The sequence below is a fragment of the Dasypus novemcinctus genome, chromosome 15, assembly GCF_030445035.2.
Source record: "Dasypus novemcinctus isolate mDasNov1 chromosome 15, mDasNov1.1.hap2, whole genome shotgun sequence".
NCBI classification, from domain to species: domain Eukaryota; kingdom Metazoa; phylum Chordata; class Mammalia; order Cingulata; family Dasypodidae; genus Dasypus; species Dasypus novemcinctus.
In genome coordinates, this window is record NC_080687.1 from 13,507,599 (window position 1) to 13,531,665 (window position 24,067).

General features: G+C 39.6%; 1 protein-coding gene across 3 annotated transcripts in view; it reads right to left on the bottom strand.

The window, feature by feature from the left end:
- Positions 1–24,067, bottom strand: part of LOC101445555 (phospholipid-transporting ATPase IB) — a 675,309-nt gene that overhangs the window by 433,817 nt on the left and 217,425 nt on the right. For all 3 annotated transcript variants that reach the window (XM_058277045.2, XM_071208176.1, XM_058277047.2), the window contains exon 24: positions 15,549–15,613. In XM_058277045.2, coding sequence (XP_058133028.1) covers positions 15,549–15,613 — 65 coding nt within the window. The remainder of the gene's footprint in view (positions 1–15,548; positions 15,614–24,067) is intronic.

Sequence of the window (24,067 nt, forward strand, 5' to 3'; positions counted from 1 at the left end):
ATTTCCTTGACTTCCTCTCTCACCTGCATTCCAGTTGCAAATGTGCTCAAACACATCAAAAGCATGTAGGACACTATATATCCTGCCATAAGCCACTGACTGCACTGGGAGAGAGTGTAAACTACAACATAAACTATAATCCATGCAGTGTAGCAAGGCTCCAAAATGTACTCATCAAATGCAATGAATGTGCCATACTAACGAAGGAAGCTGTCGATGTGGGAGGAGTGGGAGTGTGGGGAGTGAGGTATATGAGAACCTCTTATATTTTTTAATGTAATGTTTTATGTGATCCATGTATCTTTAAATATATATATATAATAAAATTTTAAAAAGAAACCTAAAAAAAAGGACATCAAGCCTCTCTTCTTCCAAGTCTGCTCAAAGAGCATCTTATTGCAGGAAACTTCTCTAACCATTATATGTAAAATAGTAACCTGCATCTTCTCTTCTAGCCAGGTTCCCCTCACCTGCTTTAGGTCCCACAATAATACTTAAGACTGACAACTATGACATTTAAATATTTTTAAAATAGTGTCTTTGCCCTCTAAATGTAAGTACCTTCAAGGAATGAAACAGTATTAACTGAACATGTCTAAAGATATGACAAGGCAAAAACTGCTCAAGGGTCATTTGTGGCCTACAGCAATCTTACTACCTCACAAAGAGATGCTGAAAAGCAAATTTAGTTATAAAGTAGGTAAATGTGATCAGGAATTAAAAGGGTGGTAGGGATAAAAACAGAGAGAAATTTTCAAATAGGTATGTTAACACCAGCCTTGCAAAAAAGAAAATTTCACCACTTTTTAGAGTTGCTGGGAAGATGAAGAGAAATAATTTATGTCAAGTGCAGGCTCTCACTATTAAGAACTCGACTGATATTAGCTATTACTGGAGAGGCCACTTAGTGCGCTAGTTAAATTACGTGATGCCCATTTTCTGCAATAAAAATCACATAACAATATAAGCATTTCTAAACATATCTCTTCAAGGTGTTCTCTCCAGACCGGCAGTTTTTTTAAAAGTCCTCAGCATACCACACAGTAAAACATCGCCTTCATCTGGAAGCAACAAATAAGGAGAATGTGCTAGGTACGTATGCAAATTTCATGTGTTTATATGTTTTCAACATAATTTGCATAGTTTAACAAGGAGCTACCTCTCAGCAGAGAAAACATCACCTTAGAAAACTGGAAATTGTTAAAAGAAAAACTGAAAATAAACAGCAACTGTGACCTCTTCTGCGAATTACTGTGGCACAGGCACTCTTCTAAGAACAGTGAGCAGGATGAGAACCCAGCCAAGCATTCCAAAACCGGCTCTCTTAAGCAGTATGGCCTCCTTCATGGCTTTAAGCCTGACAACTGTTGGGTTCTTTCCCCTGAGAACAGCAACAACAGAAACAAAACTAAACTTCTGTGTGGTCCACAAGATTTTCACGGTCACATCTCATTGCAAAGGACTGCAAAGAATCTCCTGTGTGTTAGAGATCACCTTTCACAGAGTCACCCCATCACAGAGATCCTGCGAGGTGCTGGGTGCTCCTGACTGCTGTAGTAGGCTGCCCACAAATAAGGGGCCGCTGGGCATTATTTCCACCCCACCCCCCATGCTTTCCCCAAGCTGCAGGGACTGGGAGGCTACAGTCGCATTTCCCAGGCTCCCTTATCACCAGGATTCTGGGTGAATCCATCAGCAGATGCAGCTACTTAAGACATGGAAGAGACAGCAGCACTCCCATTTATGCAAGGGGAGTCTCCTTATTCCCCCAGCCGCAGCCTCACGGGCAGCGAGGTGGAACACCATCAGCGACTTCCTGAGGCCACGCGGGTCACAGCATCACTGTCCTAACCTCTGGAGTCAACCCGCAGAGGTACAAGCCCGAAGCTCAGCCAGCACCTGCCAGTTTCGGCTCCTTTGGCTCTTCCAACAATTTCACAAGCATCTAATTTCCTGTTTCGTTTCTTTATTTTAATGGTAGTTTCTGGGACAGTTATTGAGTTATCATCGCTCAGCCTCAAACCTACCCTTCTATTTTCGGCTTTGTGATATTGGAACTGGGTCTCTACACACCATATTCCCGATTTGCCAGTGGGCTCCCCGTTTGGCTCTGCCAGTAGGGAGTTGAGGGGTTCTTAATGTAGGGCTTTTAATGTTGGCGGGAAGCTGCGCATCTGGAGAAGGAAGGAGGGCCTGCTTCTCACTGCTTCCTGTGGGCCCCATCTGTGCACAGCTCCCTGAGTGTCACCTAGAGATGATTCTTCACTGCAGCACCAGCAGTTCCTTCCCACAGCAGGAGATAAATCCAGATTGTCCAGCACCTGAAAAACTATCTTTACTGCCTCCTACCCCAAAGTCAGAGGAAGAGCAGCCAGGCAGCTCTCCTCTTTGAAGTTCTAAAGTATTACTAATTTCAACCTCTTCCCTGTGTCCCCTCAACCCTAGGGGTGGTAGCTCCTTCCATCAGTTGCTATTATAAGATACCTCAGGGCAGGGGAGAGCAAACTTTCCATAAAGAAGATAGTAAATATTTTATGTTATATGGGCCATAAGGTTTCTGGCACAATTAGTCAACTCTATAGTACCAAGGCAGCCATGGACACTATGTACACAAATGGGCTTGGCTGTTGTATTAGTCAGCCAAAGGGGTGCTGATGCAAAATACCAGAAATTAGTCGGTTTTTATAAAGGGTATAAAGGGTATACCAGGCCATAAAGCATAAGTTACTTCCCTCACCAAAGTCTATTTTCATGTGTTGGAGCAAGATGGCTGTCGACATCTGCAAGAGTTCTCACCAACATCTTGTTTCTCTTTCCTCTGTGAGCTTACTTCTTGGGTCACCAGCTTCAGCATCAAACTCCAACATCAAAACTCCAACATCAAAAACCCTTAACTCTGTCCTTTCCCATGCCTTTTATCTGTGAGTCCCCACCCAGCACAGGGTGGGGACTCAATACCCTACTGGCACAAGAGATTTACATAATTACTTAATCAAGTAAACCTATGAATCCAATATAATCTAATATGCCCAGAGGAATGATCAGTTTACAAACATAATCCAATATTTCTTTTTGGAATTCATCAACACTATCAAGCTGCTACAGCTGTATTCAGGAAAACTTTTAGTTCTGCAGGTTGAAAGGAAAAGACAGGCATGAGTGGCCTGGAGTAGTGTGAAGAAAAGAAGATCTTCGGTAACTAAAAAGAGTAGATGCAAAACCCAATAGTACTGTGTCCTCAATATACAACTCTACTCTTTAATTCCTATGAGAGTCAATATACAACTGAACAAGAAAAAGGCGTATTTCCTGATAATGGATATGCAAAATGTAAAGAGGTAATGTGGGACAAAAACAACAAAAAAGAGGGCAAATGGAGGGATATGAGAGCAGAAAGCATGTGTGCTACTGAAGCTGAGTTGCCATATGTTGAAATTAGTAGTTGTGTAACAGAAACCCTAGGGTAACCACAAAGGATTTTTAAGATATACAGAAACATAAATGAGAAATGGATCGGTCAGATACATCACAAAAGATCAACTATACAGAAAAGAGAGGCATAGCCCCAAATTGGAAACAACTGAAATGTCCATCCATGGGTGAATGGAGAAACAAATTGTGGTACACCCATAAGACAGAGTGCTACTCAGCACTAAAAAGGAATTAAATAACGATGTGCACAATAACATGGAGGAATCATAGAATAAGCATGCCTAATGAAAGAAGCCACATCAAAAAAAAAAAAAAAGAATAACATAGTATTTGACTCCAGTTGTATGAAATTCTTACAATGCAAAATTAATCCATAGTGACAGAAAACAGATCTGTGTTGCTTGGGGGAGGGGCGAGGAGGGACACAAAGGAGCTTACTGGGACCATGGAAATGTTCCAAATCTTGAATGGGGGTAGTGGTTACACGGGTGTGTACATCTGTCAAAACACATTAAAATATACACTTAAAGTGGGCATCTTTAATTGTATATATGCAGGCTACACCTCAATAAAGTGGATTTAAAAATTATTACCTATGGTCAATTTGTAAATCAATCTATGGCAGATCAAGCAGCTGCTGAAATAATTGTTACAACAGGAAGAACACACCAGATGACGGGATAAGCGAGCCACTTGCCGCCCTGGGGAGCTTACAGAAAGAAAATTACAAAAGCAGGGCTCAAGACAAACACATGACAGCATCTCTGACGAGCTTCTCTCTTGTAGCAGCACAACATATGCAGCTTTAGAAAGTTAATTTTGTGCATTGAAATCAATGCCTGTTGTATTCACAGACTCACCAGGTCTCTAACATGAAAGTTAGGGCAAGGATTGGGAAAGAGTGGAACCTTAAGACCTGAACAGGGATATCACATGGATTTTTAAAAATCCAAGTCCCTTGGCCTGCAAATCCTATTTACTCCTTGGCCAGCAGAAGTGAATGCTCCTCTCTTCTCTCTGAGGACAGCCCTGCCTTACTTATAGACCCTGTATTGATCACTTTTTGGTACCAAGTTCTATACTAAACAAAGCAACTATCACCCTCAGAATATATATATAAATGCAATACTTCAAAACAGGTAACTTTTTCTTACAAAACAATCGAGTGAATCAGCAAATTTCACTCATCAGAGTCACCCAGAGACTTAAGCCAGTGGGAAAGCTCTGCTGTCCTCCACATGCAGTGTTCTCAATCAGTAACTTCCAAACTTGCTCCAGCTCTTGCTGTTTCCAGCCAGCAAAATGCAAAAAGCTGGCAAGCCAGGGCAAAGGGCATCCTTTCCAGAGAGTAATGCAGGAGTCTCACACCTTCATCCTGTTCCCATTCAGCCATAGGGAGCCTGGAGGGGTAGGTGCGAGGAATGCATTCTACACGACTCCATTTTTATTGCTCAGTAGCCATTCCATCAGTGGTTATACCTAATTATTTCATAAAAACCTGCTGTGTTGAAGAATTACTGTTTGCCAATACATCTTTCTCTTGGTGGCTCATAAAAAATAGTAGTCTTTTGTGTATTTCAGAAGTTAACACATGTTAAAAATAGGTACGCTTTTGGCCAAATGTGCAGCAAAGCTCCTATATTACATAATTTGTTCAATTACTGGTTTCTTATAAAATCCTAGCAAAGTTTCTATCAGTCTTCCACTTATATTCATTTTAGTTGTTGCCATAGTGTTTCCTCTACATTGCTGCAGCTGGAAAAACAAATGTTTCCCCAATGGTACGGCACATTTTGTATTTTACTAAAGATCAAATATAAAAAGATATTTATCATTCAATGGCTCTAGATAGGTTTCATGAAATTTCAGAGTACTGGTTTGAGTGTTATATGTTTTCTAAAAATGCTGATAAAGTTGTAGTTTTCTATTCCTTTTACTAAGGATTCTTGGTTTTAAAATGTATCACTAAGTCTGGTTTCATTTTATCACAGCTAATATTTCAAGATACTCTATATTCATGAAGGGTAAGAGTCATGGTTAATGACCACCGCCCTGTGGGTAACTGTGAAACACAGTTTAACTTGTCAGACCTCAGCCTTGTTTCATCCTATCAAGTGGCTGGAGGAAAGCTCCGGCCTGCCAAGCACTGCCATGTTGCTGTTGCCTCTCCTTGCCCTGGTGGTGTTGGCCTCAAGGCACCATGTCTTTCTGGGAAGCCTTTTAGGCTGGTACCTTGTAAGAGACAGTTTAACCCAAATGAAGTATCATCCACAAATACTTTTAACCAATAGGCATAAACGGCAATATTTCATAAGGGGGTAAAAGTGAACCGAAAAGTGAGAGTCCTACCGTCAACCCTTCTTAATTCTATAATATTCACCCATTCTTCCATCCACCCACCCATTTCTGGTCATGATATCAGAAATAAGGATTAGGTATTTCATTGGAAATCCATAAGTCATTACCAATAAAGTGTAACTTCTCTGAACATTTTTAACCTAAAAGGAAAATTACAGCGTGCTCTTCCCATATCCGCATGCAAGCCATTGTCCCCTTGTTCCAACTCTCGCTGGTCTCACCCACATTTAAACAGTTTAGATATTATTTTGGTAACAGACAAAAAAACTCAAACCAGAAAGATAAATTCTGGAGGATTCCCTCCTTGGGTAGGCGGAGACGAGGCATCTAGCCCCGCTCGGTGGGGCTGAGCCAGGCCGGGCCGCAGCGGCGGACACCGGAGCCGGGCCGGGCTGCGCCGGCGGCGAGCGGGGCCGGGCGGGGCCGAGCCGGGCCGAGCCGGGCCGAGCCGGGCTGCGGCGGCGTGCGGAGCCGGGCGGGGCCAGTTCAGGCCGCGGCGGCGGGCGGTGGACGCTGGAGCCGGGCCTGGGCCGCGGCGGCGTACGGAGCCGGGCGGGGCCGGTCCAGGCCGCGGCGGCGGGAGGTGGACGCGGGAGCCGGCTGGGCCGCTGTAGCGAGCGGAGCCGGGCGGAGCCAGGCCAGGCCGCGGCGGCGTAAGGAGCCGGGCAGAGCCGGTCCAGGCCTCCGCGGCGGGCAGCAGCGGGCGGAGCCGGGCCTGCGGAGGGGTTTCTGTTCTTTGTTTTTTTTTCTTTTTTTTTTTCTTTTAATTTATTTTACTTTTTTTTTTTTTTTTTTGGAGCATCTGCAGTACTGGGGAGTTCGTGGGCCCTGGGCGGCCTATTGGGGATTTGTGGGAAGGGAGGTGCTTGCAGACCCATTTGGGCAGACAGACGGGGGGTTTTAGGGCAAAGCGGGGGGAAGTTGTTGTTTTAGATAGTGTTGCAATTGTGACACGTGTATACCTGTATCTCTCTTCCCCCTACCCGTTCCCCACCGTTTGCCCATCCTCTTTTCTTTCTTCCTTTCTTCTTGTCTTTCTTTTTTTCTTTATTATAATTAGTTTTTTTTTTCGGTTTTCTCTTTCCCTCTTGTCCCTCATCTTCCACTTATTTTATTTTAATTCAAGTATACAATAGGTGCTACAGGGAACACCTCACATTTGCTGGGTTTTCCCATCCTCCACTGCCTCATTTCTGTGTGAACTGATTTAGGCTACCTACACTATCCCCCTTCCCCTGCATCTTGATATCCACTATCATCTACTGTCTCTCCTATATTCCACCCCCCACCTCCCGTTCTTTGATCCACAAAGTGTCTAACTCTTAATTTCTAATACCTTTGTTCTGTTTTCTGTCTGTTATCCACTCTTGAAACTATTACCTTTCTTTTCTTTTTCCCTCTCTCATGAAAACAATAGCTTTGTAGCTCATATCATATTCCTCCCATATTCAGTCATCTACTTCATAAAAGGTACTCTACCTACAGCTATAACTCTATACAATCTACATGAATCTAACCTCCATCCTCCCAGATCTCATATTCTTGCTTTGTTAACATACATCACCAATACTACTTTACACTTTTCCCTTGCTTACACAATTGCCTTTCCCCAACACTAATACTTTCCTCTAAAGTGAACTTAACCAACAACAAGTAACTAGAATAAGAAGAAAAAAGTGACAGAGAAGATATAACACCTATGCAAAAATAACAACTAATTAACCTCCAAGAGCAGACAAAGAAGCTAAGGAACTGATTAAATTCGTCAAAATAAAGAGATGACCAGAAAGCAACAAAAATCTACAAACCAAACCAATAATCAGGAAAACATGGCTGAATCCAATCAACAAACCAATAATCACGAAGGGGAGCAAAACTTGGCACAAGCAATGAAAGATCTCAGAACATTTATCACCGACAAATTTGATGCAGTAATGAAAGAGGTTAACAACATGAAGACATCACTTGGAGGGGAAATTGCAGACATACGCAAAAACATAACAGATATGATGGGAATGAACACCACAGTTCGAGAAATCAAAAATACACTTGCAGCAAATATCAGCAGACTAGAAGAGACAGAGCAGAGAATTAGTGATGTGGAAGACAGTACATCAGAAATCAAACAGATAGTAGAAGGGGTCAATAAGAAGATAGAAAAAATCCAATTAGGATTTAGGGACCTGAATGACAATGCAAAACGCTCAAACATACGTATTATAGGCATTCCAGAAGGTGAAGAGAAGGGAAAGGGGTCAGAAGGAGTGTTGCAGGAAATAATGGCTGAAAACTTCCCAAATCTACTGAAAGAGACAGATGTACATATCCAAGAAGCACAGCGCACTCCACAAGTCATAAACCCCAACAGGCCCACCCCAAGACATATACTTGTCAAATTATCCAATGCTCAAGACAAAGAGAAAATCCTAAAAGCAGCAAGAGAAAAGAAAACCATCACATATAAGGGAAGCTCAATTAGATTAAGTGCTGATTTCTCTTCTGAAACCATGGAGGCAAGAAGACAGTGGTATGATATAGTCAAGGTACTAAAGGAAAAAAATTTCCAACCAAGAATACTCTATCCAGCTAAACTCGCATTCAAACATGATGGAGAGTTCAAAATATTCGCAGACAAACAGAAACTGAAAGAGTATACCAACAAGAAATCTCCCCTTCAAGAAATTCTAAAGGGAGTTCTGCAGGAAGAAAGGAAAAAACAGGAAAGGCAAAGTTGGAGGAGAGTATAAGACCAAAAACAACAACAAAAAAGACAAAAAAAAATATATACAAACAAAATATGACAAACACAAATCCAATCAAAATATGGCTAACACAAATAATTCCTTGATAGTAATAACACTGAATGTCAACGGATTAAACTCACCTATCAAAAGATTCAGACTGGGACATTGGATAAGGAAATATGACCCATCCATATGCTGTCTACAAGAGACACATCTTAGACCCAGAGACGCATGGAGATTGAAAGTGAATGGCTGGAAAACAATCATACAAGCTAATAATAACCAAAAAAAGGCAGGAGTAGCTATATTAATATCAGACAAAATAGACTTTAAATGTGAAACAATTGTGAGAGACAAAGAAGGATACTACATTTTAGTCAAAGGGAAAATCTGTCAAGAAGATCGAACAATCATAAATATCTATGCCCCTAACAAGGGTGCCTCTAAATACATCAGGCAAACGCTGGAAAAACTAAGTGAAAGAATAGATACATCTACAATTATAGTGGGGGATTTTAATACACCACTATCAACTCTGGACAGAACATCTCAAAAGAGAATCACCAAAGAAACAAAACATCTGAATAGTATATTAGAGGAGCTCGATCTAATAGACATATATAGATCGCTACACCCAAACACAGCAGGATATACATTTTTCTCAAGCGCACATGGATCATTCTCCAAGATAGATCATATGCTAGGCCACAAAGAAAGGCTGAACGAATTCAGAAAGATTGAAATCATACAAAACATTATCTCTGACCACAGTGGAGTCAAGCTGGAGATTTGCAAGGGACAGAAGCCCAGATTTCACACCACGATTTGGAAATTAAACAGCACACTCTTAGAAAAACAGTGGGTCAAAGAGGAAATCTCAAAAGAAATCAATGACTACCTTGAAACAAATGATAATGATAACACAACATACCAAAATTTATGGCATGCAGCAAAAGCAGTACTGAGAGGGAAGTTTATAGCCATAAATTCATATATCAAAAAAGAAGAAAGAGCAAAAATTGAAGAACTAACTGCACATTTGAAGGAATTAGAAAAACAACAACAAAGTAACCCAACAGGAAGAAGAAGGAAGGAAATAACAAAGATAAGAGCAGAACTAAATGAAATAGAAAATAAGAAAGCACTTGAACAGATAAACAAGACCAAGAGCTGGTTTTTTGAGAAGATTAACAAAATTGACAAACCTTTAGCGACACTAACAAAGAAAAAAAGAGAGAAGATGCAAATACACAAAATAAGAAATGAGAAAGGCGATATCACCACTGACCCCACAGAAATAAAGACTATCATAAGAGGATATTTTGAAAAACTATATTCCAACAAAAATGACAATCTAGAGGAAATGGACAAATTCCTAGAAACACATAAGCAGCCCATATTGACAAAAGAAGAAACTGATGATCTTAACAAACCAATCACAAGCAGAGAGATAGAATCAGTTATTAAAAATCTCCCAACTAAGAAGAGCCCAGGGCCAGATGGCTTCACAGGTGAATTCTACAAAACATTCCGGAAAGAACTGACACCAATCCTGCTGAAACTATTCCAAAACATCGAAACAGAAAGAACATTACCCAACTCCTTCTATGATGCCAACATTACCCTAGTACCAAAGCCAAACAAAGACATCACAAGAAAGGAAAATTACAGACCAATTTCTCTAATGAACCTACACACAAAAATACTCAACAAAATACTTGCTAATCGTATTCAACAACACATTAAACGTATTATACACCACGACCAAGTGGGATTCATCCCAGGTATGCAAGGATGGTTCAACATAAGAAAATCAATCAACGTAATACACCATATAAACAGATTGAAGGAAAAAAATCACATGATTATATCTATTGATGCAGAAAAAGCATTTGACAAAATACAGCACCCTTTCTTGATAAAAACACTCCAAAAGATTGGAATACAAGGGAATTTTTTGAACATGATAAAGAGTATATATGAAAAACCTAAAGCCAATATTGTTTACAATGGAGAAATCCTAGACTCCTTCCCTCTAAACTCAGGAACAAGACAAGGATGCCCACTGTCTCCGCTCCTATTTAACATTGTCTTAGAAGTACTTGCTCGAGCACTGAGGCAAGAACCAGAAATAAAAGGCATTCAAATTGGAAAGGAAGAAGTCAAAATTTCATTATTTGCAGATGACATGATCCTATACATAGAAAACCCTGAGAGATCTACAACGAAGATTCTAGAACTCATAAATGAGTTTAGTAAAGTCGCAGGGTATAAGATCAATGCGCAAAAATCAGTAGCATTTCTGTACACCAATAATAAGCAAGATCAGGAGGAAATCAAGAAACAAATACCATTCACAATAGTAAATAAAAAAATCAAATACTTAGGAATAAATTTAACTAAAGAGGTAAAGAACTTATACACCGAGAACTATACAAGATTGTTCAAGGAAATCAAAGAAGACCTAAATAAATGGAAGACTATTCCTTGTTCATGGATAGGAAGACTGAACATTATTAAGATGTCTATCCTACCAAAACTGATCTACACATTCAATGCAATCCCAATAAAAATCAACGCAGCCTTCTTTAAGGAACTAGAAAAACTAACTATGAAATTTATTTGGAAAGGAAAGAGACCCCGAATAGCCAAAGACATACTGAAAAAGAAAAACGAAATTGGAGGAATCACACTACCTGACTTCAAAACATACTATAAAGCTACGGTGGTGAAAACAGCATGGTATTGGCATAAGGAGAGACACATAGACCAATGGAATCGAATTGAAAGCTCTGATATAGAACCTCACATATACAACCACATAATATTCGATAAAGCCACCAAACCCTCTCAACTGGGAGAGAGTGGCCTATTCAACAAATGGTGTCTGGAGAACTGGATAGCCATATGTAGAAGAATGAAAGAGGATTACCATCTCACACCTTATACAAAGATCAACTCAAGATGGATCAAAGACCTAAATATAAGAGCCAAGACCATAAAAACCTTAGAAAGCAGTGTAGGGAAACATCTACAGGACCTTGTAATAGGAAATGGATTTATGAATATCTCACCAAAAGCACGAGCAGCAAAAGAACTAATAGATAAATGGGACTTCCTCAAAATTAAAGCCTTCTGCACCTCAAAGGAGTTTGTCAAGAAAGTAAAAAGGGAGCCCACACAGTGGGAGAAAATATTTGGCAATCATATATCTGATAAGAAACTTATAACTTGCATATATAAAGAACTCCTATATCTTGAAAATAAAAAGATAAACAACCCATTTAAAAAATGGGAAAAAGACTTAAACAGACACTTCTCCGAAGAAGAAATACAAATGGCAAGAAAGCACATGAAAAAATGTTCGAAATCTCTAGCTATCAGGGAAATACAAATCAAAACTACAATGAGATACCATCTTACACCCATAAGATTGGCAGCTATGAAAAAAACAGAAGAATACAAGTGCTGGAGAGGATGTGAAGGAAGGGGAACACTCATCCACTGCTGGTGGGAATGCAGAAGGATCCAACCATTCTGGAGGACAGTATGGCGGTTTCTCAAAAAACTAGCCATAGATTTGCCATATGACCCAGCAATACCACTGCTGGGTATATACCCAGCAGAACTGAAAACAAGGACACAAACCGATATATGTACACCAATGTTCATAGCAGCATTGTTCACTATTGCCAAAAGTTGGAATCAACCCAAATGCCCATCAACAGATGAGTGGATCAATAAAATGTGGTATATACACACAATGGAATACTACTCGGCTGTAAGAACAAACACACTACAAACACATGTGATAACATGGATGAATCTTGAGAACCTTATGTTGAGTGAAGCAACCCAGACATTGAAGGACAAATACTACATGACCTCAATGATATGAAATAAACAAGCTGCCCTAGATAAAAAAAAAAAAAAAAGAAAGATAAATTCTAATCACGTATAAACTCCTGGCCTAGATATGGGTGTCCGTCAAGTGAAGCTGATGCCAGGCTGCCCAGGGTCTTTGAAGTAGGTCCTGTACTCCCTCCTACTTATATGATAGATGGAGAAAAGGAAGCCAAGCCTAAATCCTTCCATGGCCTGGGCCATTTGCTTGTCCTTGTCTTGCATGTTTAATCATCAGAAGCCTGAAACCTTAAAACTTCAGTTTGGGAGCTTAACTAGGGATCCACTGTACAGCTCCTTTGTTGGCCTCCTAGAACTCTGTCTTCATTCCACACCTACCAAATGAAACTTTAATGAATGTCCTTAAGCCAATTTTAGGGGAAAAAAAGAAGTCTCTTCGTAAACAGTCTGAAATATGGAGTACCTCTCCACTGACTCTCAAAAAAGCAAACAATTTGTGTTAAAATAATAATATAAATAAAGGTATAGTCTTCAACAAGTGCTAAGTTGGAAAAAACAATGTAATTTATAGACTAGAGTCAACAACAACATTGTTATTTTTTATAGCAAAAGCAAAGTTGATACTACATTAATGATAAAGATCAAAAAAAGAATATGGGGTTTGGTTTGTGAGATATGAATATGATTAAGCATTTTTTTCTCTTCTTTGTTTTTTTCATTAATAAGGAGACTTTGACTAAGTCATTTAACTAATGTTCAGCTGTATATCTTTTGAACAACAGAAGAACAACTGAGTTAGTAATTGGGAGTAGATGAGATGAAAGTGCCTGGACAGAACTTTTTAGGAGTAATGCTTCCATAACTTGTTGAGCTGCTGTTTTCTGTTCTTTTACCTTTTTTTTTTTTTCTGAATTTGAAATAGTTATTTTTTTTTAAATATTAAAAAGTACTTAGAAAAGTTCAACTATTCTCAGTAGACACTGAAAATACTAAAGTCACTATACTAAAAAGTGAAGTTTAGAAATGGTTAAGGAAGAACTGTTATTCACACACAGTTCGCGGGTTAGGAAAGAAAATCCGGCATACACCCATAAAACCTTTCAGTTTGGCACCACAAACCATTCCCTGGTAACTTTCAAAAACTAAACTGGTCTAAGTAAACCAAAAGCCTCCCACTTTAAGAGTGCTACATGGAGTCCAGAGAATACCTGGTTCAAAGGAAAATGTAGATTCTCTTGAGTACTTCCATAAAAGTGAAGTTCACTTTAAGGTGGTAGATGCCATGGAACTGGAAAACAGAGGAGCCACAGAAACCGGATCCTCTGGATGTGCTTGTCCAAGAAACCTGGGACTTCTCCACCCTCTCTCCACCAATGTGCTTTTTTGGCCTACTCATCACGTCAGCTTGGCCCACCAGGGCTACCTTAGCCACCAACCCACCACCATGATCTTTAACTATAACTGAAAATTTCTCGTAAGCTTGTTCATTTATTCATTCATTCATTCAAATATTTCACTGAGATCCTAAAAGATGTCAAGACTCTCTCAGGGGTGGGGATGCCTGGGTAATAAAACAGTTGCTCCATGGAGGATGCTAAGGGCCTAGAGGGCGACACACAAAATATTATCACATTTCAAGTGATGGAAAGTGCCATAGAGAAAAATATAAAAGCAAGGGAGATGGGAATGCCTGGGGAGCAGGGCTTTTCCTAACTACTCCAGAGCTATGTGAGAATCGAGGCAGGAGATGGCCTGGGAGTTCTGGGTTTCTTGAAGGCAGAGATATAAACCAGGAGAAAAAGCACATGGAACGGAATCGTCTGGTTCTCAAGCCCGAGTGTGGCACCTCACTGCTGGAGGTTCAGAAACTAACAGAAGAAAGGTCTAGGGAAACGGACTTGGCCCAGTGGTTAGGGCGTCCGTCTACCACATGGGAGGTCCGTGGTTCAAACCCCGGGCCTCCTTGACCCGTGTGGAGCTGGCCCATGCACAGTGCTGATGCACGCAAGGAGTGCCACACCATGCAGGGGTGTCCCCCGTGTAGGGGAGCCCCACGTGCAAGGAGTGCTCCCCGAAAGGAGAGCCCAGCGCGAAAGAAAGTGCAGCCTGCCCAGGAATGGCGCCGCCCACACTTCCCGTGCTGCTGACGACAACAGAAGCGGACAAAGAAACAAGACGCAGCAAATACACACAGAGAACAGACAATGGGGGGAGGGGGGGAAATTAAATAAATAAATCTTTAAAAAAAAAGAAAGGTCTGACTCTGCGCTCACAGAACCCTGCCTTTGGAGTCAGGAAGGGCTTGAGGGTGTCTTGTCCTTCACAGAAGGATGCATGGCCTCCCCAGTTTGCAAGTATGGAAATCTCTGTACTCTACGTCCTCCTTCGACAAGTGGTAAGTAACCTCATCCTCTGCTCCTTGCATTGGCACCTAAATACATGCATGGGAAAGTGGCTGCAAGTGCCTTGTGAAAAGTCCTGAGGAATGGAATCTGATTTGATCAGCTCATCTCTTCTACCAAACCACTTCACAGGCCATGTATTACTCTCAGATCAGCTCCCACCCCTGGTCTCACCAGTGGCTTTAGGCCACAGGGAGTCATCACATATCTATAAAGTACTCAAGAGAATGACGCTGTCCATTATTCAATGAATTGGTAGAACTGGGATATTGTGGAATTAAGAGCATATATACCCTATTACTATGTGAATTTAAACAACTGGCATGTGAATATTATCCTTAATATAAGGTTTCCACTAAAATGGAAATCTTACAAGTCTCTTTAGTAACCTACCCTAGACTTAGCTGGGACTACCTAATATAAATCATAATAGCTCCATTTATAGTCCATATTTAACCATTAAAGTTAAACATGATTAAAAAACTAAACCATTTTAAATGCAGAAGTCTAGGTAAGTAAAATAAAGCATTATCATGAGGCACTATTCTAAACCTATGATTTTTCTCATTAAAGACACAGTGTATGGTATCTCTTTATAAATACAGACAGAAAACACCCACACACATACAGTAGTTTTATTCACTGTTTTCTGGCAAAAAAATAAACCCCAATTATCAATCATAGGAGAGACAAATAAATAAGAATTTAATAAAGTTCCGTCAAATATAACTTGTGAAAAATTACTTACATCCAAAGAATCTTCCTTCAGTAGGATAAGGGCCATGTTCTGTGACACCAAATGGCAGGAATATCCTAAAATTGGGGAAAGAACAACATGCGTGCATTTATCATTCCTTCCATGAGCTCATCATTTTTCAATGTTTATTTGAATTTAGCCTCCCTTCTTATATCTACCTTACCACCCTTTTAGAGTCATTGGTTCAGACACATACCAATTGGGCAGGAGTGAGGGGTAGGAAAAGTAAACTTGGATTGCTTTTAATTCTTACAGATAGAACTTGCTGGGGACATCATCAGAACTAATGATGAAAATAAGTACTTGTCAATGTTCTGTGGCTTTTTCTTTATCCTTGTTATCCTTGTACTACATTAGGATAAGACTTGGATTATCTGAGATAGCAGCAAACACTTTAAGAAGACAAATGGAAACTGATAGTATTCCTGGTTTAGCATAAACATGCCTTTCGCAAAATCAAGATTCTCCATTTACTTTAAAAATATTAGATAAGTCTCACAACAGGTTTCAAAGGAACTCTACTGTATGCAGAGTCACTTTTCCTTCACAAATTGAAAGTAATCCCTAGTTCAAGAATTGAACCTGAGTATGCACACAAAAAAATTTATTTGGAACAAAAGTATTCCAAAATCAAGTGTTACTAAAAATTTCCATTACATTTTAAAGTAAATTTATCTCTATAGGTAAACCAAGATTTTTTCCTACTTTTCCTCCTAGTAGATAAACTCATTGTCTGTGAAGATCTTTCCTACTCAAGCTTTGCAGTACATAGAGACAGATGAAGATACTGAAGACCAGAGAGCAAGATATCTCTAAGGGATAGAAAGGCTCCTGGTTCCCCCCGCCCCGATCCATACCCTTTGCAGAGAGGATACCATAAGGGCAGGGTGTCCTGTCTGGACTCTATATTTTTCTTTGAAATATACACAAAAATGGAATATTATTCAGCTATAAGAAGGAATGAAGTATTGACACATATAACAACATGGATGAATCTCGAAGGCCTTATGTTAAGTAAAGTAAGCCTGTCACTAAAAGACAAATATTGCATGATCTCACTGTTATGAACTAAGGATATTGAACAGGTAGAGTCTGTTAGATAAGTTACCAGGAGACAGAAATGGAGTAGAGAGTAGTGAGCCCATGCTCAATCTGGACAGAATCTGATTAGGCAGATGGGGGCGGTTGGCAGTGGACAGGGTGATGGTGACACAGCGATGTGAGTGGGGCGATGTTACTGGAAGGTGAATGTGAGCAGCGTTGGAGGGTGGGGGAGTTGGGCTATCCATAGCGCTGGGTGAGGGCTGGAGGAAGGAACAGATGAACTCTGGGAAGGTTGAGGACTGTGGATGAGAATACAATTGTGCAAGTGTTCTTTTGGGAGCTACGGCAGGGGACGTCACTGGTGCAGGGTGTCAGTGGTGGGGGTGATGTGGGGAAGTGTGCACATGGGGCATGCCTCTAGGAATAAGAATGTGCTCATGTGGTCATAGGGCATTAACTCAGTGGGTGGTCATAGGGCATTAACTCAGTGGGTGGAGACCCACACAATAACCAACAAAATATTACATGCCCATCCTGGGAAGTATTGCTACATTCTCAAATAGAGTAGCAAGAATCTCTAGAGTACATAGGCAATGCCTAATAAAAGAAAACAGGCCAATACACCAAGCCCTCAGTATTAATGTTTGTACTTATGAGCCTTATTCTTGTAAACATGAAAGTTAGAACAGTAATATCTATTGCCTAAGAGTTTACCTCCTGAAAACTTCCTTGTTATTCAAATGTGGACTCTCTCTAAGCCAAATTCAGCAAATAAACTCACTATATTCTCCACAGCGTGGGACATAAGGAGCACCGAGGTACTAATACCAAGTGCCAACTAGCAATGCATTTGGAAAAAGGCTTTGATTAAAGTTGGGAAACATTAAATAAGAAAGAGTTTTTATGACTAAGAGATTTCAAAGGGAGTTGGGAGGTCAATCCAGAGGTTACGCTTATCACAGGTCAGGTGGATCTCACTAACTGCCACAGTAACAAAGCCTCACACAGGGATGCTCCCAAGGACTCTAGAGACATCAAGACACTATAAGCAAGGCACACAATTCCATGAAATCAGCACCCTGTCCATGGGCCTTACCTTGGAATATATGACAACCTAAATTATATAGCCTAGTTAGACTCATTTCTAATTTCCCTACACGTGATTCTTCTACCTCTTTTAATTAAACCTATAATTAGCACTATCCCCATTAAATATATGTCCCAGTGATTTAAATATTTGGTCTGTTCATATGCTGTTGAGCCCTGAATCTCAGCAGAGTTGCAGCCAACACCTACTCTCCAGTTCATCAGACTCGTCCAGGACAACAAAAAGATGGTGATGGACAACCCCCATCTCAAAAAACAAAGAGTATCTACAACTGCAAGCAAAACAGTTCCTTCCATCAGCCCCATAGATCTTAAGTCCCCTCTCGATTTGAAGCAGAGCAGGCATCACCATCTTAAAATCCTCAAGACTGAGGAATGAACAAACGTAAGGGAGGAATGCAACCATGGACCAAAGTAGACTTATTATTATTGTATTAGGTTGGTGCAAAAGGAATTGTGGTTTCAGACCATGAATTTTAAGTCTTTATAAATAGGCTCAAATACATCTTTATTAATCAAAATAGGAACCATTAAAATTTAACATATTTTTGCCAATGAGAAATAAGTTTGCTTATTCCTGTAGCATAAAAATCCAAGCTTCAGGATTTGATGAAATCTTGGAAAGCATTATCCACATCCTGCTGGTTGTGGAAACGTTTTCCCTGCAGAAAGTTGTCAAGATGCTTGAAGAAGTGGTAGTTGGTTGGCAAAAGGTCAGGTGAATATGGCAGATGAGGCAAAACCTTGGAGCCCCATTTGTTCAACTTTTGAAGCACTGGTTGTGCAATGTACAGTTGGGTATTGTGATGTAGAAGAACTGGGCCCTTTCTGTTCACTGATGCCAGCTGCAGGTATTGCAGTTTTTGGTACATCTCATCGATTTGCTGAGCATGTTTATCAGATGTAATGGTTTCACCAGGATTCACAAAGCTGTAATGGATCAGACCAGCAGCAGACCACTAAACAGTGACCATGATCTTTTTCTGGTGCAAGTTTGACTTTGGGAAGTGCTTTGGAGCTTCTTCTTGGTCCAACCACTGAGCTAGTCATTGCTGGTTGTCATATAAAATCCACTCTTCGTCACACGTTACAGTCCAATAGAGAAATGGTGCAAAGAATTAGAGAAGACAATACTTCAAACAATGATTTTTTTAAATTTCGGTCAGCTCATGAGGTACCCACTTATCAAGCATTTTCATCTTTCCAATTTGCTTCAATGCTGAACAACCATAGAGAGGTTGATGTTGAGTTCTTCAGCAAATTCTTGAGTAGTTATAAGAGGATCAGCTTTGATGATTGCTCTCAATTGTTCGTTGTCAACTTCCAATAGCCGGCCACTACAGTTCCTCATCTTCAAGGCTCTCATCTCCTTTGCAAAACTCCTTGAATGACCTCTGCATTGTACATTCGTTAGCAGGTCCTGGGCCAAATGAGTTGTTGATGTTGAGAGTTATCGACACTGCTTTATGATCCATTTTGAACTCAAATAAGAAAATTGCTCGAATTTGCTTTTTGCCTAACATCATTTCCATAGTCTAAAATAAATATAAAATAAACAGCAAGCAATAAGTCATTAGCAAAAAAAACATAAAACAAGAAATGTACATTAAAATGATGTATAACAACATTTATTTAAGAATGTACGCCAATATCAAATGGCAAATTTCAACAATGCAAAACCACCATTACTTTTGCACCAACCTAATAGTATCAGAAAAACTTATAACATTGATATAAAGATAGTGTTTATCAGAGGTTCTGAGGGGAGAGCGAGGGAAGAAGAGTTGGAACACAGAATTTTTAGGGCACTGGAATTGTTCTGCATGATATTGCAATGATGGATACAGGTCTTTATACATTTTGTCAAAACCCATAAAATTGGTACAAAGTGTAAACCATAATGTAAACTATAGACCTTAGTTAGTAGCAATGCTTCAATAGTTGTTCATTAGTTGTAATCAACATACCATACTAATGAAAGATGTTATTAACAGGGGAAAAGGTAAGAGAGAGGAGGGATGGGATATATGGGAATCCCCTGTATTTCTGATGCAACTTTTCTGTATTCTAATATTTCTTTAAAAATAAAATTTATTATATAAAAAAAGCATGTGACTCAGCAATCCCACTGTTAGATATTTAGCCATAGAAAAAGCATGTTTACAGAAACCTGAACACACACACAAATAAATAATCATCCTAAAACCTCTCAGTGCCTTTGAAGATGGTATAAATTAACACACTTTTCACCAACATTCTCTCAATTCATCTAATTGAGGAAAGTCAAGAAAAGATTCCCCCATCTAGAAAACAGGCTTTTGCAACCAATTCCTTTACCAGGACGTTTACATAAGAGATCAATGATTACCGAAAAATGAAACAAATCATCAGCTAGTAGAATTTCATCCTTCGATCTAGGACATACGTGACAACTCAAAACAGGGCTTTAACCAGAATGATCCTAAAACAAGGAGAAGACTGGATCCTCAGGAAAACATACTAAAATAGCCATTCCCACAGGCGTTATATTCAACTAGAAAAGGAGCGAGGTATTTAACTGACAAGTCACAGAACTGCTCCATTTATGTTCTCAATCCTACTCAACAGGCATTCTTTACATCCTTAAAGAAACCCTATTAAGAAGTATAAAATAGAGTTCAAGACAGATAAAAATTAAGACCAAGAAAAGCCTTGTAGTCTTGTGGGTGGGAGACAATAAATATTTTTATTTTTTTTATTTTGAAATGTGCAAAGTATACCCTTTTCTAACACGTGTCCTTTGAGAGGAATATTTTATAAATCACCTCCAAACACAAACAGGAAAGCACAAAATTAGTGGCTTTTGATCCAAATGCTCCTTTTTAAAAAGCAATACCATAAGGATATCATCCAGGCTGTTAACTAGTTATCTCAAGGGAGTGAGATTATTTTGCTTGTTCAAACAACCATGCATTATTTTTAAAACTAAAAATATAAGTATTTAAGCATCTAAAGTTTTAGATCATTTAAAATCACAATGCCACACGGGCAAATACCTGTGAAGTCTCTTAAGATTTAAAAAAAGAAAAAGAAAAAAGCAGCCATACCTGAAACAATTTTCCATACATTTTCAAACTTGTTCTTAATAAAGTCCATATAGTGATGAGTAAAAATGAGACTTCCCCAGAATATCATTAAAAGTTATGCACACGGTGATCCACAGTGATTCAGCTGCCGCACCCAGGGCTGGGGCGCTGAGCGAACTCTTCTCACAGACCCACTGTGGGGCAGTGGGGGCGCAAGTCGACCCCGGCCAGGGGAGGGCGCATGTGACATTTCATGTGATGCAAGAGGGCCCACCTGTGGGTGTCAGCGGTGCACATCTGAAAACATCATGCAGGGGAATGCAGTTCCATCTCGACCAGAAGGGACACCCTGAGCAGATGGTACTCTTGAACTAGTAACAGAATTTTCTAAAGAATATCCAAACAAACCACCAACTGTTAGGTTTTTATCCAAAATGCGTATGCTGATGGTAGCATATGTTTAGATATTCTTCAGAACAGATGGAGTCCAACACGTGACGCACCTTCTAGCTCAACATCAATTCAGTCTTTGTTGGATGAAACAAATCCAAACAGTCCAGCCAAGAGCCGGGCAGTACAGCTTTATCAGCAAAACGAACAGGAAAAGGAGAAAAGAGTTTTAGCTGTTGTTGAATAAATCTGGGGTGATTCATAATGGATAACTGGTCTGTTCATCTTTTTCATCATTGTGTATAATTTACTTCTCAGTAGAAAGGCTAACAAATTTTAAGTGCCACCAGTTTTAAGGATTCTGCAAAGAAAAAAAGAAAAAAATCCTTCTGTTGAAGAGCCAACAAAAGTTTGTATATCTTGGGAAGTGGATTTGGCTCAATGGATAGAGCATCCACCTACCACAGGCGAGGTCCAGGGTTCAAACCCAGGACCTCCTGACCCATGTGATGAGCTGGCCTATGCGCAGTGCTGATGTGCGCAAGGAGTGCCGAGCCATGCAGGAGTGTCCCCCACATAGGGGAGCCCCATACGCAAGGAGCGCACCCCATAAGGAGAGCCGTCCAGTGCAAAAAAGGTGCAGCCTGCCCAGGAATGGCGCCACACACATGGAGAGCTGTTGCAGCAAGATGACACAACAAAAAGAGACACAGATTCCTGGTACCACTGACAAGAATACAAGTGGACAAGAATACAAGTGGACAGCAAATGGACACAGAGAGCAGACAATTGGATGGGGGGGGGGGGGTGCCAGGAGGGGAAGGGGAGAGAAATAAATAAAAAATAAATCTTTTTTTAAAAAAGTTTGTGTATCTTGATTAATGTACTTTTATTTCAAGGTGTGAACTAAGTTATTGCTACATCAATTCGTAATATATCCTGTTTATATGTTTTTCCAAGTGTATAATGTTGGTGTGGATTTTCACAACAGATTATACACATTTTGTAAATCTATACTTTTTCAAATATTTAATGCCTTATTTTTTAACTCTTTAGATTTTCAAATTAGAGAAAATCACTTAAAGTTTTTATATATGCACACTACTTGTAAAGCTGTTAAAATACATAACTTCACGGCAAGAGACTTTGTCTCTTATTCCCTTATCTTTGTAGGAGGGGTTAATAAGCCCCTAGCTCTCTATTAACTGATCATTTCATATCTAATTTCAAAAGAAGAGATTTATATTTTATTCAAATTTGATTTTAAACACCAATTATAATTTCAAACTTTACTTCACATGTATTTATATTAGTTTTAATTGAGCAGTGGTTTGATTCTGTCCAATTCTGTATTTAAGTCAACTGTTATGGTTTCTTTATGTACTACTTACTGTTAAACTGTACCTTTTACAATTTCACACTTAGCATCCCTGCTGTGAGCAGAGAGCTGATATGACTTAATTTGCTGCTTAGTAGCATCGTTTAAAAGTTTGTAATTAATGAAGAAAGTAAAACCATGAACATTTACCAAAAACATGTCCCACCATTAACAGTGAATAAGAATTGATTACATTGGTTTAGACAAAGCAGATGTTTAGAAGGAATCTTGGTGTAATGTAAACATTTGAAAACTGTCTCTTCCATATCTGTTTATTCTGGAAAAATGTTTAACACCAGGACCAGCTGACTGGCTTTTTTGTGGAGATTTTTTATTTTATCTCCTGAGTTAGATAAAAGTTGTACTGCCTCTTAGTTTACTGGATCAATTTAAAACACAGTATTATACAAAGCTGAGACCAATGCCCTCAAATAGTATAGGAAATGGAAAATATACAAGTAAATTCTGTTACACACACAAAAAAAAGTTATGCATAGTAGGGAAGCGGCTGTGGCTCAATCGATTGGACTCCTGTCTACCATATGGGAGGCCCTGGGTTCGCGTCCCGGGGGCCTCTCTGTGAAAGCAAAGCTGGCCTGTGTGCCATGGAGAGCTGACAGCTCACACCTGCAGAGAGCTGGCGCAGCAAGATGACACAACAAAAGGAGACAAGCAGACACAGAAGAACGTGCATGAATGGACACAGAGACCAGACAGCAAACAAGCCACAAAGGGGGAGGGGGGTGGGGAACTAAACAAATAAATAATAAATCTTTAAAAGTTATGCAAATATATTCTTGCATCAATGCCAAAGCTGGACTGTGTTGATAATGGAGGTGGAGGGAAAAAGTGTGCCAAATGTATGCTATGGACATGATTGGTGGTAAGAGTCTGATGATATTGTCTCATAATCTGTAACAAATGTTCCACCAGGGTGTGGAGTTGTATGGGAAATCCACACATCTGTATGATTGTTTTGCAAGTTCACAATATCTGTAACAAAATATATTTTTTAAAAAATAGTATGGGTTGGGGGGAAAATATACCAAATGTAAGATAAGGACTATATAGTTGGTAGTAATACTTTGACAATGCTCTTGCATAGTTTGTAACAAATGTTTCACACCAATGCAAAGAGTTGGTGGAGGGGTGATGTATGAGACCCCCGTGTGATATTATGTATGTTTACTTTGTAAATTCACCATCTTTACTATACACTTATTGTTTATGCGTGATCATGTATGAATGATATACTTCAATAAAAAATAAATTAAATTAAAAAGTTATGCATAGTAGAAGTCATAGAGACAGAAAGTAGAGTAGCAGTTACCAAAGGGTGGGGGAGGGATAAAAGGGGAATTCTTGTTTAATGCATACAGAGTTTCAGTTTGGAGTGATGGAAAAGTTTTATTAATGGATGACGGTGACGGCAGCAAAACACTGTAAATGTACTTAATGCCACGGAATCAAATACTTAAAAATGGTTCATACAGAAAATTTTGTTACTTATTTATATAAATGACCAC